At 50.2% G+C, this 18,566-nt stretch overlaps 1 protein-coding gene across 5 annotated transcripts in view; it reads left to right on the top strand.

The window, feature by feature from the left end:
* Positions 1 to 18,566, top strand: part of PHACTR4 (phosphatase and actin regulator 4) — a 464,595-nt gene that overhangs the window by 348,389 nt on the left and 97,640 nt on the right. For all 5 annotated transcript variants that reach the window (XM_085647671.1, XM_085647667.1, XM_085647669.1 and 2 more), the window contains one exon: positions 150 to 394. In XM_085647671.1, the coding sequence (XP_085503797.1) occupies positions 150 to 394 (245 nt within the window). The remainder of the gene's footprint in view (positions 1 to 149; positions 395 to 18,566) is intronic.

Here is an 18,566-nt window from a genome sequence, read left to right as displayed (position 1 = left end):
TTAATTCTCACTGCCTCTTGCTTTGTATCACATTTCTCACTTTTCACTCTCCACTGTCCAGCTTTTATTATTCACCTTTTCTGTTTGAATGAGTCTAGTGTGTATGCACTTTACCTCCTCTTTTTAAGCTAACTGTGCGATTTCTTCAGGCCTGATGAGGAGGAGGAGGAAGAAGAGGAAGATTTGTCTAGCGAGTCGGAGCCGAGCTCGGGGCCCCATGTGCATATGGGAAACAACTTGTCTGTCACAATCATTCCCATACCCTTGCCTTCAGCAGTGCAGGAAGAAGAGGAAGAGGAGGCCAGTGATTCGGACTCCGAAGGCCCCATCCTGTACCGGGACGAGGAGGAAGAGGAGGATGATGATGATGATGATGAAGATGATAGCCGCAACAGTAAGTTTTTTATCTTTATCCTGTCTTGCCCTATCACTGATTTACTGAAAAGTACTAGGACAGATGCTTTCCATTTATTTATGATGGCTATCTACAACCTCAGATTCTGCACCTTTAGAATATCCCCAGGTGCCAGATTGTATCCTGAGAATTCTTCCAGCAGTGTTTCCATGTGCTGGTAGATGACACCATATGACTCTGTAATGACTCCACATCACACCGTAATTGAAAATAAGCACTACCAGTGCGTGTGGATGTTAGTTCCTTTACTTCCGTGACCTTTGATGCAGATCCAGAGCTACACTTCCAGTCTTCTGATCACTCCAAAGGGGAAAAAAAACATTTTCGTATTGTGCCAGAGAATGATGTCTCCACCAAAAACAGTGTTCAAGCTATGCCGAAAACTCAGGAAGCAAATGTCTGTCACAGACCTGCACAAGGTATGCCTATGGTGCTTGGGCCCTGGCCACAACTCTTAAGGCATGCAAAAAGTATGCCCTAGTGCACCCTAAGACAATGAAGGACCAACAAGCTAAACTCTTTTGTTGCTGAGCATAAGAAGAGGTCACAGCTGAAGCAGAAGTCCTGTTCCCATTCTAGGTTGCGTCCCTGTCACAAGATCGCCTGTAAAAAAGTCCACTGACCACTCATTCTTTCAGTAAGCCCAAAGTCCTGGCATACACGTAAGAAGACCAAGACTCAAACCCATTCCACCATTTGAAATTTAGCAAGAAGGTGCAAGGGCTTCATGATAAATATCACACTCCACCGTTGTCTCCTGAATCTGTACCGGTCCTGGCACACCTTGAGTGTTCCTGGCCGGTGTCAACCCCACAACAAATAAAGGCAGTTTGTCTTTTGGGTAGGTATACCCACCTGTAATGAGATATAACTAGTAATATCTTGTGAGCAGTCCTGGAGAATCTCAGGGCCTCACTAGCCTAAGCGATACATGATGGTCAGTATGCAGACAAGTATGTGCTCCAAGCTAGACAAGGCACTAAAGACTATCAGCTGAGCTGTTGGCACCAGTGACATACTGAAAAGGCATGCCGAATTGGCTTGTCCTTCAGTGATCTATGCTCTTCAGAGAAAAAGCTGCTGTTATGTTCGAACAATTCAAGAACAGTCGTGCCACTGCAGGATCTCTGGGGTTACTGACACCAGTTAAACAATATCCTCCTCAAACCTGACACTTCAGATGCTGTTCCAGGGGGCTAGTTCAGAGATAACATCAGCCCTCCCAAACTGTACTACAACGACGACGCAGTCCATTCAAGGCAGTGGAAGTGGCGCCAGTAGATTGCATTAAAATCAACAGGGGCAACAATCCCCCAATTATGTCCCTGCCTTAGTGACAACCAAGCTGCTTTAGTTTGCCCTCTTAAGCCCTTGCCTAGTTGATAAGCGGCAGAATACAGCATTTCCTCCCTGGCCAGAAATCCATCATGTCAGACAGACAAATTGTTCAAAGCGGCTACCCTCATCTCCTCCCCATCTTGCATTCCTTACACACTGGAGGGACTTTCGGAGGAGCACTTCACAATCATGATGCAGGAAGTCAACCTTCTGTTGTCTAAGCGTGCCAAAGAGTGGAAACTAAATTTTGAAAAGGATGCAACTTGTAGTGCTTCAATTTTCTGAAGAGGGATGAAGGCCTCAGTTCCACTGAAATGCAAAAAGGCAAATAATGGGAATTATTATTTTGCCATAATCGCAAGCCTGTGACTAAATCACCAGCCTGTGACTCAATCACCAACGAGCTCCTCTGTGTAACGAGGTATAGGAAGCTGGCTCTTTGCCCGGTATATGAGATTTTTGATGCATCACAAAGAGTCCAGGGGCTTGATAAGCAATCCCAAAGTTCTCTGCTAGGGGGGTACTATAGTTGAGCAGCCGTAGGCTTAAAACAGAGTAGTGCAAGACATTTGCAAATACACACATTCATTAATAAATGACGCACACGGCTCAAGAAGGAGATCCACGCTAATTTATCAAAATAGCAAGTATCTTTATATATGTTTAGGCATTAGAGAAAAATCGTTCAGGTAAGTAAGTTTTTAAATATACATTTTTTCTACTTCAAAAAGTGGAAACTGCAATGTTTGAGTTCTGCAATGTTATACTATGGAAGGGAGAAAAGGTTCTGCAAACAGGTACAGTACAGCGACTTACGGGACCAATCTCCAGGAATTAATGTGAGTGGTAGGCAAGGTCCAAGGCAGCACCAGCTGCACATGGGCGGCCGGGTGCAGGGTGCAAACCAGCGTCGGAAGACCAATAGGTTTCTATGGAGATCGGCCACTACGAAAAGAGGCTGCAGGCTCTGGCTAGGAGGACAGTTGGGCTGAACCAACAGGGGTGCTCAGGCCTCACGATGCTTAGGGACGTCGGGACACTTTTGGTTCTCTTCTCCACAACCCAGGGGCGAAGGGTGCAGAGGTGTCTTTAGGCGTCGGGTTTTTCCTTACCAGATCAGTCGTGGTAGGGGGTGCGGCCTGCGTGCAGTCTCTGCAGGCGACGTCAGAGGGTCCATGCGGGGTGAAACCACGATGGACTGAGGCGGGCCTTGATGATACAGTTGGCCCACGATGCGTCGGGCTTGGAGCGACAGATGCAGTGGTGGCTTCAGGTGTGGAGTTTTAGTGGTTCTTTGGTTTTGAGTTGCTGCGATATTCAGGGAACAGATTGGCTGTCCCAGAGGAGGTCTTGGTTCTTTATCGAAGGCAGGCAATCCTCCCACGTTTCTTGAGTCAACAGCTGCAGGATGAGTTGACTTTAGTGCAGTTTTCAACAAGAAATGCAGACTGGCCAGCAGGGCGGGTACCAGGTCAGCTGCTTCATCTCTCCTCTCTGCTTTTACGGCTCTTTGTTGTTCTCTCTCTCCTTAGGTCATCAGGATCTGTTCCTCTGGTACTAGGGGCACCCCTGAATAATGAATGTAGGGGTAGCAGTAGAGTATAGGGTAGTAGCTAATGGGCTACTGACCGTTGGGGTCACTACGCTCCCTAAAGTGAGCATAACCCTGTGCCAGAATTCCTAAATAGGTCATCTCAAAGATGGCTACTTCTGAAAAATAATGTCCACTTCACAGTAGCCGACCTGAGGGGTGGTTCTAGCCTTGAGGTGGAACGCCGACTTGACTCACATTTTCCAACCATTCCAGGTGCCGAGGGGGCCCTGGACCAAGGGGTTGACTTTCTCTCCTGTGAGGTGCAACCAGATCGCATTTCAAAGGCGGCATCCCTTTGAGGTTTGCAGCCCAAGGATGGCTAATCGGCAGGTCATCCTGTGGGAGGGGGTGTTACACCCTCTTCCTTGGCAGACTTTTGTTCTGGGTCTCCTGAGAGCAGAAGCTCTCACTCTAGGACAGAGGTCTTCAAACTTTTTGATGCCGAGACCCCTCTGTCAAACCTTTTTAGGCACAAGGACCCCCTCCTGACAAAAATTTCTAGAACTTGGTAATCTCCATCATTGACAACCATCGACAACCATAAACGCCCCCAATTCCCACGCAAATAATTTTTACAGTGGGGAAATGATATTAAACAGTGTTTAGCAAACCAAAGGTCAGTGAGCGTGGGGGCTTGGCCATAGGTGTTGCTAAAAACAAAGGGTCTCATTTATGAGGAATTGGCGTAGGGCAGCGCCGCAAGTCTTCTTGCTGCGCTGCCCTCCGCCAATGTAAAAGGGCAGGAATGTACCTTACTTAAAATATGCGGCATTCCTATCCTTTCCCCCTGATATGCGCAAAAATTGCTGCCTAGCGCCAACATAGGCAGGATTACTATGGTGCAGGAAGGGGCACCTTCCTGCACAAAAAAAATCTCAGAGGTATTTTTCACTTTCCATGTGTGATGCAGAATGCAGCACACATGGAAAGAGGAAAAATGAGAAGAAATGAAAACATTTCTCCTCGTAAGGCCACTGGGACGGGGGGTGGGGGGGTGTAAGGATGTTGCATGGAAACACCCACTTCAATGCCCAGGGCCGGACTGGGAGCCACAACCGGTCCTGGCAAAGTGCTCGACCGCCCCCAAGGGGGAGGGGTTTGGGGGTGCTGCCGAGCTCTTTGCCAGGGCCGGTTTTTGGCCGATTTTGTTACAGGGCCAATTTTGCAGCTATGGGCCCAAAACCGACCCTCACCCGTGCAGCCCACCGGGGGATTGCCTGGTGCCCGCTACGGCCAGTCCGGCCTTGGCAATGCCCATGGAATGCCTACTTGACATAGAGTAAGGCATCGCAGCGACTTACGCTGCTTTGTCTATGATGCCATGCAGGATGATATTGCGTAACCTGTTAGATATGATTGATACGCTTGTGCTGCCGGAGCTTCAAATAAAGTAACGCTCTGGCAGGGCAAGCTTCTCATAAATCAGTCCCAACATATATATTTTTTTTTTTAGGTCTTTCACAATCAGGTAGCTACATATAAATAATGGGTAGGTTAAATGAAAAATACATTTTAAAAAGTTGTTTATCATTTGAAAATGCACTGTAGTACATTATGAAACCTCTATTAGTTAATGCACTGCAGAGGTATGTGTGTAACCAGAGAGCCACAAAATAAAATTTGGTTGGTGCAGTGGAGAATAGTGACTTGTGTATTTTTAGTGCTACTAGGTCACAGCCTGTGACAGAAAGCACTGTGAATTATGTAAATCGTTTTAATCTTGCATTACACACATTATAAGACAGACTACCACAAATAGTTTTAGGATAAAATGAAGCTTCCAAAGTGTAGTCTTTAGTAATATCAGACCATAAGTAATGCATTTTTTTTTTTGCATAACTGTCCCTTCAACACCTCCTCAGTGGTACGAAACCCCTGTGCAGGGGCGTAACACAGGCCCCCGCATCCCCCGCGGTGCGGGGGGTGCCTCAAGCTCCAGGGGGCCCCCTCAGCACAATGCTCCGGCCCGGGAGCACCTGATTGGGCCCCTCCCCATACCTTGCAGGGGGCCACCCTCAAGTTTCGTTATGCCACTGGCCCTGTGTAAATTATGATTAAAAAAGCATGCACTTCACAGCATAGTTATTAACTCTTCGTACTATCACTCAAAAAAAACCAAATCTTTGCCATCACAATGCTTGGAGTGATTCCAGCAATTAAAGTCAGAACCACTCCCAAGCACCCTTTACATTTGCAGATTAACACCTAGCGTACATTTGCATTTCATTCAAGCAAGCAGGCACCCTGGAACGCAGGATTGTTACACCGGTCTGCCCCGCTTCTTTGTTTCACAGCACAGGAGACTCAATTAACTTCAGCTGAAGTACTATCAGAATGAAGCATCCCAGACGTTTATCTTTTTCAAAAGGAAGAGCACATGTTTTGGAAGTGAGGCCTGGAAATGTGCGACTCCCTTCCAAGACTCCAGGGCCCCCCTGGGGGTCGCGCCCCACAGATTGAAGACCTCTGCCCTAGGAGTTCCGAACAGTGCCTCGGTTGGCAGACTGGCAGAAACCAGTCAGCAGGGACACCAGAGGCTGGTAGGTTTTCTAAGGTGCCCCCTGGTTGCATGTATTGGTAATCCATAACTGGAATCGGTCTGGGTTTATCAATAAGAGATGTTTGATAGCCATCATATATCTGTGGAACTTCCTTCCACCAGGGTGCAGCACATGTTTTAAAACGGCTTTCCTGGTCACTTGTACTGGCAGTCATAGGACTGACCAGCACAGGGGCATATCTGCTCAGGCAGGCATGTCTGCACATGTTATATTCAGCACCCTGCCTTCGGGCTGTCAGGCTTGCCTGCTGTAAGGGTGACTTACAAATATTACATGAAGTGTTAGAGACATGGCACACAGGGATGTGTTAAAGTAACATAAAAAGGGAGTAAAGAGGTAATGCTCAAAAGAGCAGAAGAGGTGGATACTACGTCCTCCAGTTATGTTGTCAAAAAACAAAGGGATCCACCCTTATGGGAAAGTATAGAAAGTGTTCCTCCAGACTACGTGTGTCTCCTACAATGGCGGAAAGCACACAGCTTTGTTTAAATACCCCTCACCCACCAAAAGGACCCTTGATGACATGCTTCATCATCTGGGTCTTCCCGCCCCACTGCGGGACGGGGCGTGCTACACTACGTGGGAGCACTGGTTAAGAAAAACAATACTATGTGTGGTGTAGGAGTGTGAGTGGAAGGGTCAGAAGTGAGTGAATGGTGAAAAATTAAAAAAACAAATACCTGGCTCAGTGGGGAAAAAAAAAATGTTAATGTTCCTTTGAGCTGGTATCGTTAAACGTAGGGAATGAGAGGAAGATTCTATGCTTTAATGAGCAGTGTCTCCTGTGTTGACATGTTTCGAAGCCCTCCCCTGGCTTCTCATCAGGACCTAGAAGAGATCCCTTCTACACTCAAATCAAGACAACTGTGCATTTACATATAATCCTTACTAAGTGGTGCACATAAATTAAACATGCACAGTATACTATACCCCAGTAGGTATATTGCTGAATGGGTTCTGGAAGAATCAAAGCAGAGTTAAAATAACATAACACATCCAAACTGCACCATATGTGGTGTTAACCTGTAAAGAAAAGTGATATATTTCTGTGATATATTTTTGTTATCTTTATCCGTTATAATTGGTAATCTGTGCTGTTATGCCTGCTAGATGGGACAATACAAAAACATACACACATAAAACACACGCTCTATATCTAAGGACTGCGTGGTGTGCGTATCTATATGATAAGTATAACTGAGAGTATCTGTTAAATATATCTCTCCTTCAAAAAACAGTGACCGATAAAGAAGCCTCCAAAGTTTAGGCTGTTCACGTACTCTTATATCGCCCAGATATTGCCCCATGAGCCTTCAAAACGGTAGGGATGGGGTACCTATAGTCACACACTGTTAAAAGAAATTGAAAAAGAAAAACTGTTGGTTTTGAGATCCTTCCTAATTGAGCAGCGTTTCACTGTTGCAAATCGGCTGTGCCGTACTTACAATATCAAGGTTACCTCCTCACCAGAACACTGCCTCGCCGCGGCTCCGTGGAACATTGAGCCAGTGTGGGCAGTGTCCTTAAATACTGAGCATAATTGGTAGTTTTGCCGCCAACAAACTGCACTAACTGGTACAAACACTAGACCGTCAGAAAATCCCAGATGGTGACCTAGAATGGCACCTCCGGCTGAATGTGTTTGTTCCTCACTTCCTATTGCTCGAGGGTGCCTGTTTTATAGCCCTAGGAGCGAAAAAGACTAGTGCGCTAACTAAAAGGACACTACCTCTTCCTAACTCTTCAAACTATCCGAGCATAAAATGTGGACCAGCTGGATAATGAAAAAAATAATATTAAAAATAAAGTAAACCAGGTCTGGGCAAGTATTTACTAATTGTACATGTAATCGGGTTTATGGTAGACATTGTACCAAGGGAGTGTGCAGCCAGACGGGTTTCTCCGAAATGTTTTTTTCCATGTTTCATAATATGCACGACAAAAAGTTTCTTCAAAAGATTTTTATGTTGAGGACTGTTGGACCTACGTCCTAGGGGTAGCTTGGCTCAGGTCAACAGGCTTACATCTCCACTTGGCCTCTCATGCTTGCATCTTACCCAGCTCCAATCTAGCGCAGCACCACCCAAAAAGGACACTACACCGGTTAAATTTAAGGTTTACTAAAAGTCTTTATCTTTTCTTTGCGAACTTGGATGCTTAATTTCAACTTTTAGAATGAAACACTTCATCACATCATAGGGTGAATGCCTCCCTCCATTTTGAGATAAAACATGGCATGACATTTCAGAACAAACCATTTCATCATATTTTCAAGATAAACCATGTCATTACAGTTCAGAACAAACCATTTCATCATATTTCAAGATAAACCATGTCATTACATTTCAGAATAACTGTTTCATCATATTTCAAGATAAACCATGTCATTACATTTCAGAATAACTGTTTCATCATATTTCAAGATCAACCATGTCATTACATTTCAGAATAACTGTTTCATCATATTTCAAGATAAACCATGCCATTACATTTCAGAATAACGGTCCCTTCGGGATAATTCTAGCACAGCAGATCGGTAGACCCTCTAGGTAACCCCACCCGGCGCCTGGACTCTGGAGGGATTGTCAACCTCCTCACGGACGGCGCTCTGAAGAGCACTCACAATTCAGATTATTCCCCGGTCTAAACGAGGTTCTCCTGACAGCTGGGCTCACTAAACTGCTGGCAGCCAACTTCGTTACATTCAGGCACACTCCTCTTAGGGTACCCTAGTACCACGCTAAACCATCCCCGATTGGCAGTACCCCTAGGCTCTCTCGCTGGCACAAGGCTCGCCCTGTTATCCCATACCCTAAACTTGGTTGGGACGAGGTGCTGATAATTACAACTGGCCCCTGGCTTCCCCACGGGACACCAACCCGTTCAAATGGGTACCCCTCAAGTCTCCAAACCTACTTTTCAGTAACTAGTCCTCTCCCCTTTTCCCTCCGGTATGGGCCCCGCTTACTGTTCACTCTTGTGGTCCTCGTGGATGGTTCACCGCTGTCAGGAGGTACGTTCCCTCCCTTCGTGGAACGGAGCTTGCGGGCTGAACAAGAAGAAGGAATCCCCTCTCAAAAAGGGGGAATGGAGGTCTGCACACACCCCCCAGCCTCCTCCCACAAGGGATTCCTATGATGCTCTCTCCCCTCACTGACGACAGCCCCTCTCCTCCGCTACTGCTGGGAGGCGCTTCCAACGATGACAGGATCAGTGCGTCTTGCGGGGGCGCAGCCTCTGCTCCCGTCTGGCAACAGCGGGGCGGCGCTAGGCCCCTCGCACGTGATGAGGACAGCGGCCTCACAGCCTTCCCTCCCGCACTTCCTGAAGGTCGGTCTCCTCAAGCCGCCAGACGCGCCGCTCTCCCGCTCCACACGCCCGGGCCAATCCCACACTCCAGGCCCTCCGGCGGCAGCGACTCCTGCCAAAAGACCCAAGGTAATCTCTCGAACTCGGGGGAAGAGTGGCGGCCAGTATTTCAAGACGGGTCTCGTGAGGGGGGGGGGGGGGTGAATTGACGGGTGCCGGTTCTCTCACAGGAACGGTGGCGGAGGTCAGCTAGACTCTAGGGACTCGAGCTCGTCCACCTCTCCTCGCTTGTCAGAGAGAGCAGCTACCCCCAGGCCAGTCCAGGAATCCCGGTCAATAACAGAGCTGTAAGACGACAGCCTACAGCAATGGCCCTCTCCGCGAACCAAGAGGTCAGGGGTTCATTTTCCCAAATGCCTCCCTGGAACGAGTGTCTCAAGTCACTGGCAGCACACAGGGACCGGTCAAGAGGTTGGGGGTGATGTCACTGGCGAGGAGAACTGTGCAGACCCTGAGACCTGTCAAACCTGGCCAGTGCAGCCACCTCCCCACTCAGGTGCCTTACTCCTGGCTAACCGGCCACTCAGCTCTCTTCTAAAATGGCCGCCCTCCTGTCACCTCTATTTATCACCTTGGGCCTGACTTGCCAGAGGGGCCCAGAAGGTTCCGGAACCTCTCATGGTAGTCATGGTCCAGGTGCTGAGGTGACAGTTGGAGCCACCATTTTGTATATCTCACCTCCCTCAGTGGAGCACCTTGCTCCCCTCCCTCAGGTAGTGAGGGTGAAGCGCCCAGAACCTCTACATCAGCACCCAAAAAGTTTGGTAGACAGAAAAAATGAGAAGGGGGAAAGCTCAAAAGTAATAAAATGAGGAAGGAACTGCCAAAGGGCTGACAGGTCTAACACGCGTCCCCCCCAGCTGAAACTGGGGAGATCTACCCAACCCCTTGGGAGTCCTCTTCACTAAGGCGTAAATACCTGGATAGACCCTCAGCATTGGCGTGGTCCACTCCTGGGCGATGTTCCACCCTAAAGTCCATTCCCTGTAGGGAAATGGACCACCTCAATAGCTTGGGATTCTCGCCCCTCATTTGCACCAGCCACCTGAGGGGCCGGTGGTCGGTCTGAACCAGGAAGTGCGAGCCAAACAGGTATGGCCGCAGCTTCTTCAGAGCCCACACCACCGCAAAAGCCTCCCTCTCAATTGCACTCCACCTCTGTTCCCGGGGGAGTAGTCTCCTAGACAGGAAAACCACTGGTTGGTCTAGACCCTCGTCATTGAGTTGTGACAGCACTGCCCCGATACCATGCTCCGACGCATCTGTTTGGACGATTAACTCCTTGGCGAAGTCAGGGGCCCTGAGAACAGGTGCCGCACACATGGCCTTTTTCAAGGTGTCAAAGGCTTGTTGACATCCCTCGGTCCAGATTACCCGTCGAGGGTGCTTTTTAGAAGTGAGCTCAGTCAAGGGGGCCACGATAGTACTGTATCCCTTGACGAAGCGTCGGTAGTAGCCAGTGAGGCCCAAGAAGGCCCGGACCTCTGTCTGAGTCTTGGGGGGTTCCCAGGCCATGATGGTTTCGATCTTGGCCTGGAGGGGTTGCACCTTGCCCCGACCCACCAAGTGACCGAGGTACACTACCGACCCCTGCCCGATCTGGCACTTACTGGCCTTGATCGTCAGACCTGCCTGCTGCAAAGCCTGAAGAACAGCCTGAAGGTGACACAAATGGTCCTCCCAGCTGCGGCTGAAGACAGCGATGTCATCCAGGTACGCAACCGAAAAGGCTTCCATTCCAGAGAGGACCTGGTTCACCAACCGCTGGAACGTAGCAGGGGCGTTCTTGAGCCCAAAGGGCATCACACAGAACTGGTAGTGACCCTAAGGTGTGGAGAAGGCTGACCTTTCCTTGGCTCCATCCGTCAGGGAAATCTGCCAGTACCCGGATGTAAGGTCAAAGGTACTGAGATATTGGGCAGCTCCCAACCGGTCAATGAGCTCATCCGCCCTCGGGATGGGATGAGCATCTGTCTTTGTCACCGAATTCAGTCCCCTGTAATCCACACAGAACCGGAGTTCTGGGGTAGTGCCCGGTGGGGCAGCTTTTGGGTACCAGTACCACCGGACTGGACCAGGGACTACTTGAAGGCTCAATCACTCCTAGCTCTAGCATCTTGGTAACTTCTCCATGGATGCTAGCCTTCACCTTATCCGACAGTCGGTAGGACTTGGACTTCACAGGTGGGCTGTCCCCTGTGTCCACGTCATGGGTACACAGATGAGTCCTTCCCGGGATAAGGGAGAACAGGGAAGCAAACTGCTCCAAAACGCGGCGGCAGTCTCTCCGCTGTTCGGGAGTTAGGGAGGGTGAGAGGATCACTCCCTCCACCGACCCATCCTTCTCTTGGGATGCAAAAAGATCAGGAAGAGGTTCACTTTCCTCTTCCTCTAATCCATCAGTCACCATCATTAAAGTGACCTCGGGTTTCTCTTGGTGAGGCTTGAGGCGGTTGACATGGAGCACCCGATGGGGCTGCCTGGGGGTCTTAAGATCCACCACATAGGTGACCTTGCCCTTCTTCTCAACCACCTCAAAGGGGCCTGACCAGCGATCCTGGAGGGCGCTAAGCTCTCCGGGTTCCATCACCCACACCTTCTGGCCAGGCTCCAGCTCCACCGGGTGAGCGTTTCGGTCATACCATTCCTTCATGACCGTTTGGCTGGCTTCTAGGTTTTCAGAAGCTTGCTTCCACAACCTAGCCTTTTGGCTACGAAAGGCCAGCATGTAGCTCACCACATCCGGGGGAAGTTTTCTGGGAGTCTTTTCCCATCCATCCTTCACCAGGCTGAGGGGTCCACGCACAGGGTGCCCGTACAACAGCTCGAAGGGGATGAAGCCCACTCCCTTCTGTGGTACCTCCCTGTAAGAAAACAGCAGACAAGGTAGGAGGACGTCCCATTTCCTCCGCAGGCTCTCGGGCAGACTCCGGATCATGCCCTTTAAGGTTTTGTTAAACCTCTCCACCAGACCATTGGTCTGGGGGTGATAAGGAGTGGAGAACCGGTAAGTGACTCCACACTCTTTCCACATAGCCCGCATATAGGCCGACATGAAGTTGGTACCTCTGTCTGACACCACTTCCTTGGGGAATCCCATCTGGGTAAAAATTCCCATAAGGGCCCGTGCCACTGCTGGTGCAGTAATGGTCCTCAGAGGGATAGCCACGGGGTACCGAGTGGCATGATCCACCAGAACCAGGATGAACCTGTGACCGGCAGACGTTGGTGGATCCAATGGCCCAACAATGTCGATGCCCACCCTTTCAAAGGGGGTGCCAACGACAGGCAGTGGTTCCAGGGGAGCCTTCAGCTTCACCCCTGTTTTCCCACTAGCTTGGCAGGTTACACACGTCCTTCAAAAAGTATCGGACGTAATCCTCATCTGAGGCCAGTAGAAATGAGGGACAAGTCGAGCAAAGGTCTTGTCTTGTCCCAAGTGTCCTGCCAAAGTTATTTCATGAGCCAATCCCAATAGGAAGGCTCGGTAACGCTGGGGAACCACCAAGGCCCGGGATGAACCATGCACCGGGGCCTTGGGTTCGCTATAAAGGAGTCCATCTTCCCAGTATATGTGGAAGTTCCCCGAATCGTTACCCGCTGCCTGGGCTTCGGCCTGCCTACGTAAACCCTCAAGGGTAGGGCACTCCTTCTGGGCCCGACAAAACTCTTCCCTAGTAGGTCCTCCCTCCACCTGCCAGTCGGCAGGAGTAGGTAAGCCCTCCAGGGAAGCTACATCCCCCTCCGTAGACTCCGGGACCACTCCAGTTGCCCCATCCACCTTCGGAGGTTCCGATGCCGGGGCAAGCTTCCCCCGACCCCGTTTACCCTTTCCGGCAGCTGGTTGGGCCTTTGTCCCAGGCTCCAACCTCTGTGAGTCCCCTCTCCGGGCAGTCACGGACCGGGTGTTGGCACACGTCCACTCAGGGGTCCCCAACATTTCCATGTGGGCCCTGAACTCGACCTCCTTCCACGCCGAGTGTTCAAGGTCATTTCCCAACAGGCAGTCGACCGGCATGGCAGGGCTTATCGCAACTCGTAGAGGACCCGCAACCCCTCCCCACTCAAAGGGAATCTGGGCCACCGGATAGTGACCCTCTCGATTGTCAGCCATCACAACCGGGTGGACTACATTGGGAACCACCTGCTCTGGGGACACCAGCTGACTCCTTACCATAGTCATGCTGGCTCCTGTGTCCCTCAGAGCCTCCACCCTCTGGGCATTGATGGTGACCCATTGCCTGTACTTAGTAGTATTCAAGGGCACCTGGGTCTTAGGAACCATCTCACAATCCCCTAATGACACTAAGGTTAACCCTGCCCACTCACCTCCCTTATCTAGGGGCAACTTCTCCCCAAGCACCACACTTGCCACCCCAGGGGTCTTTCCTCCAATGGGAGGGTGTGGTCTCTTGGGACACTTGGCATCCCCCTTATAGTGCCCAACCTCACCACACTCATAACATCGGACAACCCTAGGCTGCTGACCACGGTCAGGATAAGGGGGTTTTTGGGGGCCAACCTTAGGAGGGAATCCTACTCCCTTCCCTTGTGAACTCTTTTGGGGGCCTTTAGAGAACTCCTTCTTTTTGTCTCCCCCCTCTTTCTTCTGGGGGACGCCCTGTCCAGCCCCTTGAAAATTCCCTCCAGTCCCTTTTGAGGATACCCGGGTACTCGCCCAGATATCCGCCTCCTCTGCAAGCTTCCTAGGATTAGTTAGCTTGCTGTCCACCAGGTGCTGACGCAGCTCCGGAAAACTTTTCTCGAGGAGGTGCTCCTTTAAAATTAAATTATACAGTCCCTCATAGTCCTTGACCTCACTGCCCTGCACCCAGCCCTCTAAGGCCTTCTTGGCATAGTCCAAGAAGTCTACCCAATTCTGGGTGGCCAACTTTTGACTGCCCCGAAACCTCTGCCTGAATTTTTCAGGGGTCAACCCAAATTTCCTCACTAGGGCGACCTTCATGATGGGGTAATTGGTCTGATCTTGCTGTTCTAATGCTAACAAGGCATCCCTCCCCACCGGAGGCATATACCTATATAGGCCACCCCCCCCACTGAGCTTCGGGGACCCCATGGGCTCTTAGGGAGACCTCATAGGCAGCCAGCCATTTAACGATGTCATCCCCGACACCATAGCTGGCGACTACATCTTTTGGCAGGTAAGGCCTGGACTCTCTGGGGACCTCTCTAGGTATGCTGCCACCAACGGGACCGCTGGGGGTTCCAAACTGTAGGGCTTTGAGTTCCAACTCCTTTAAGTGGAGCTCATGGAGGAACCTCCTCTCCTCCCTCTCTTTCTCCAAACGGGCCAGTTCCATTTTAAACTGCCTCTCCTCCCTCCTGTCAACTAAGTCAGCTGATGACAGGCTTCCCCCCGAGGCGCTACTACCTGCCCTTGAGGGGGCACTAGGTCCTACATCCATGTGTCCACTCTCAGGGGGGGAAAATTAATTCTGGTTCCTCTGTGGTGTCCAGTTCTGGTCCCTCCTCCCGTTTCCCGCTAGGGTGGGCCATGACCCAGGCTCTCAAGCTCGTTTGGAGTTCTTTTTTCTTTGCCCCTTGCTTGACGAACACCTCCCTCTCCTGGCAGAATTCTTTTAGTTGAGTTACTGTATATTCCTCCAGCCTACCCAACTCAAACTCCATCCTACCAGGTGGGACCCAATCCCGCAGAACAGGAGCTTACAAAAGGATACCTTTCCTTCAGGAGGAAATACACCACTAGACAGAATAATTTTAAAAAACAAAATTCCAATTTAGGGAGGCACTCTGGAGAAAACTCCAGTAAAAACAATCAAGTGTAGGTTGTGGCGCGCGCCAAACTGCTACTGAGCGGATGCAAGCACTGAATAAGGATCCCACCGCTGAGCACCAACTTGTTGGACCTACGTCCTAGGGGTAGCTTGGCTCAGGTCAACTGGCTTACATCTTCACTTGGCCTCTCATGCTTGCATCCTACCCAGCTCCAATCTAGCGCAGCACCACCCAAAAAGGACACTACACCGGTTAAATTTAAGGTTTACTAAAAGTCTTTATCTTTTCTTTGCGAACTTGGATGCTTAATTTCAACTTTTAGAATGAAACACTTCATCACATCATAGGGTGAATGCCTCCCTCCATTTTGAGATACAACATGGCATGACATTTCAGAACAAACCATTTCATCATATTTTCAAGATAAACCATGTCATTACAGTTCAGAACAAACCATTTCATCATATTTCAAGATAAACCATGTCATTACATTTCAGAATAACGGTCCCTTCGGGATAATTCTAGCACAGCCGATCGGTAGACCCTCTAGGTAACCCCACCCGGCGCCTGGACTCTGGAGGGATTGTCAACCTCCTCACGGACGGCGCTCTGAAGAGCACTCGCAATTCAGATTATTCCCCGGTCTAAACGAGGTTCTCCTGACAGCTGGGCTCACTAAACTGGTGGCAGCCAACTTCGTTACATTCAGGCACGCTCCTCTTAGGGTACCCTAGTACCACGCTAAACCATCCCCGATTGGCAGTACCCCTAGGCTCTCTCGCTGGCACAAGGCTCGCCCTGTTATCCCATACCCTAAACTTAGTTGGGACGAGGTGCTGATAATTACAACTGGCCCCTGGCTTCCCCACGGGACACCAACCCGTTCAAATGGGTACCCCTCAAGTTTCCAAACCTACTTTTCAGTAACGAGTCCTCTCCCCTTTTCCCTCCGGTATGGGCCCCGCTTACTGTTCACTCTTGTGGTCCTCCTCGTGGATGGTTCACCGCTGTTGGGAGGTACGTTCCCTCCCTTCGTGGTACGGAGCTTGCGGGCTGAACAAGAAGAAGGAATCCCCTCTCAAAAAGGGGGAATGGGGGTCTGCACACACACACCCAGCCTCCTCCCACAAGGGATTCCTATGATGCTTTCTCCCCTCACTGACGACAGCCCATCTCCTCCGCTACTGCTGGGAGGCGCTTCCAACGATGACAGGATCAGTGCGTCTTGCGGGGGCGCGGCCTCTGCTCCCATCTGGCAACAGCGGGGCGGCGCTAGGCCCCTCGCACGTGATGAGGACAGCGGCCTCACAGCCTTCCCTCCCGCACTTCCTGAAGGTCGGTCTCCTCAAGCCACCAGACGCGCCGCTCTCCCGCTCCACACACCCGGGCAAATCCCTCACTCCAGGCCCTCCGGCGGCAGCGACTCCTGCCAAAAGACCCCAGGTAATCTCTCGAACTCGGGGGAAGAGTGGCGGCCAGTATTTCAAGACGGGTCTCGTGAGGGGGGGGTGAATTGACGGGTGCCGGTTCTCTCACAGGAACGGTGGCGGAGGTCAGCTAGACTCTAGGGACTCGAGCTCGTCCACCTCTCCTCGCTTGTCAGAGAGAGCGGCTACCCCCAGGCCAGTCCAGGAATCCCGGTCAATAACAGAGCTGTAAGACGACAGCCTACAGCAATGGCCCTCTCCGCGAACCAAGAGGTCAGGGGTTCACTTTCCCTAGAGGCCTCCCTGGAACGAGTGTCTCAAGTCACTGGCAGCACACAGGGACCGGTCAAGAGGTTGGGGGTGATGTCACTGGCGAGGGGAACTGTGCAGACCCTGAGACCTGTCAAACCCTGCCCAGTGCAGCCACCTCCCCACTCAGGTGCCTTACTCCTGGCTAACCGGCCACTCAGCTCTCTTCTAAAATGGCCGCCCACCTGTCACCTCTATTTATCACCTTGGGCCTGACTTGCCAGAGGGGCCCAGAAGGTTCCGGAACCTCTCATGGTAGTCATGGTCCAGGTGCTGAGGTGACAGTTGGAGCCACCATTTTGTATATCTCACCTCCCTCAGTGGAGCACCTTGCACCCCTCCCTCAGGTAGTGAGGGTGAAGCGCCCAGAACCTCTACATCAGCACCCAAAAAGTTTGGTAGACAGAAAAAATGAGAAGGGGGAAAGGACAAAAGTAATAAAATGAGGAGGGAACTGCCAAAGGGCTGACAGGTCTAACACGGACATACAGTGGTAATGACACCTCTCTACAGAAGGGTGAGCTCAAGATGGCAAAAGTGAATATGAGTAGAAAAACGTGTGGCAGGACATTAAATTCCACAGGCCAATGTACAGGCCACATTATTTTAGAAGTGTTTTCCTGCTGGCCCCAATTGTTTAATAGAAGGTTGGCTAACATAAGGTTTCTGCCCAGTCGTTTCAAGAGTTTCTATGCAGTGTATTTGCAGTAGTTTTCTATTCCCAGAGATAGTGACAAAAGTCACGGGGAGATACAAATCAGCTAAATTGTCCGCAGAGGATATCGTCGTTCAGACCTGTAATGTGGGTCTCCAAGCGGAACACTCACCGCTGTTCCTTCTCGAGAAGACCATGTTCACTGTTCAGTTGTTCGATAATGGTCCACTGTAGGTCTTCCATTGTGTGTTGAGTTGTCAAGTAGTGGGTAGCCATTTTCGTAGTGCTTCTTTTGCAACATACTTTGCTTCTGTGCTCTCCTATGCGTGTCTTGACAGGTCTAGTTGTCATTCCGCCATATTCCATTCCGCATGAGCAAGTGATGATATAAACCACATTCTTGCTGTTGCAGTTCGTAAATCTCCTCTGCTCCCATTCCATACCATTCCTGAATTTTATACTTTTGCTTTTCTTCGTCAGGTGGCAAGTGCAGCAATTACCACAAGGATAACGGCCCTTCACTGGGGGTAGGAGGGTATTTTCTGCCTCAATTGCTAAGGTGTTGTGGTCTTGTGTGGACTAGCATGTCTCTAAGGCTCCCTCCCCTTTTGTGTGCAAACATCAGTTTGGGAAGGTTGAGGTTTCCGCATGCCAGGAGTCTCCAATGTATGTTTACAATTTTTGTCACTTGATTGGAGTTGGTATTGTAAGTAGTGACACATATTGGTCTCTCTTCCGGGTCCTTAGGTACTCTCGGTTCCAGCAGTGCTTCCCTATTGTTGCTATGTGCCCTCTTCATGGCTCTGTCAATGATTTGTGTAGGGTAGTTACGTTTCTTTAGATTCTCTTGTAGATCAGTAGCCTGCCTCTTGAAGTCTTTAATCACCGTACAGTTCCTCCGCAAGTGGAGGAACTGTCCGTATGGGAGATTGTCCCAAAGGTGGCAGGGATGGAAGCAGTTATATAACAGCAGACCGTTCTTTGCTGTAACTTTAAAGTGAGTGGTAGTCGTTAAAGTGCCCTACTCTGGATAGGTGTTCAAATCTAGGAAGACCAAGTTGGTCCATGAGGTTGTGCTGGTGAATTTCAGATAGATGTTGTGTTGGTTCAGCCAGGTCATAAAGTTTTCAGTTGATGTAAT

Source organism: Triturus cristatus, chromosome 3_2, assembly GCF_964204655.1.
Source record: "Triturus cristatus chromosome 3_2, aTriCri1.1, whole genome shotgun sequence".
NCBI lineage: Eukaryota > Metazoa > Chordata > Amphibia > Caudata > Salamandridae > Triturus > Triturus cristatus.
The sequence above is the reverse complement of the archived record's forward strand: the minus strand, read 5'-3'. Positions and strand labels throughout refer to the sequence as shown.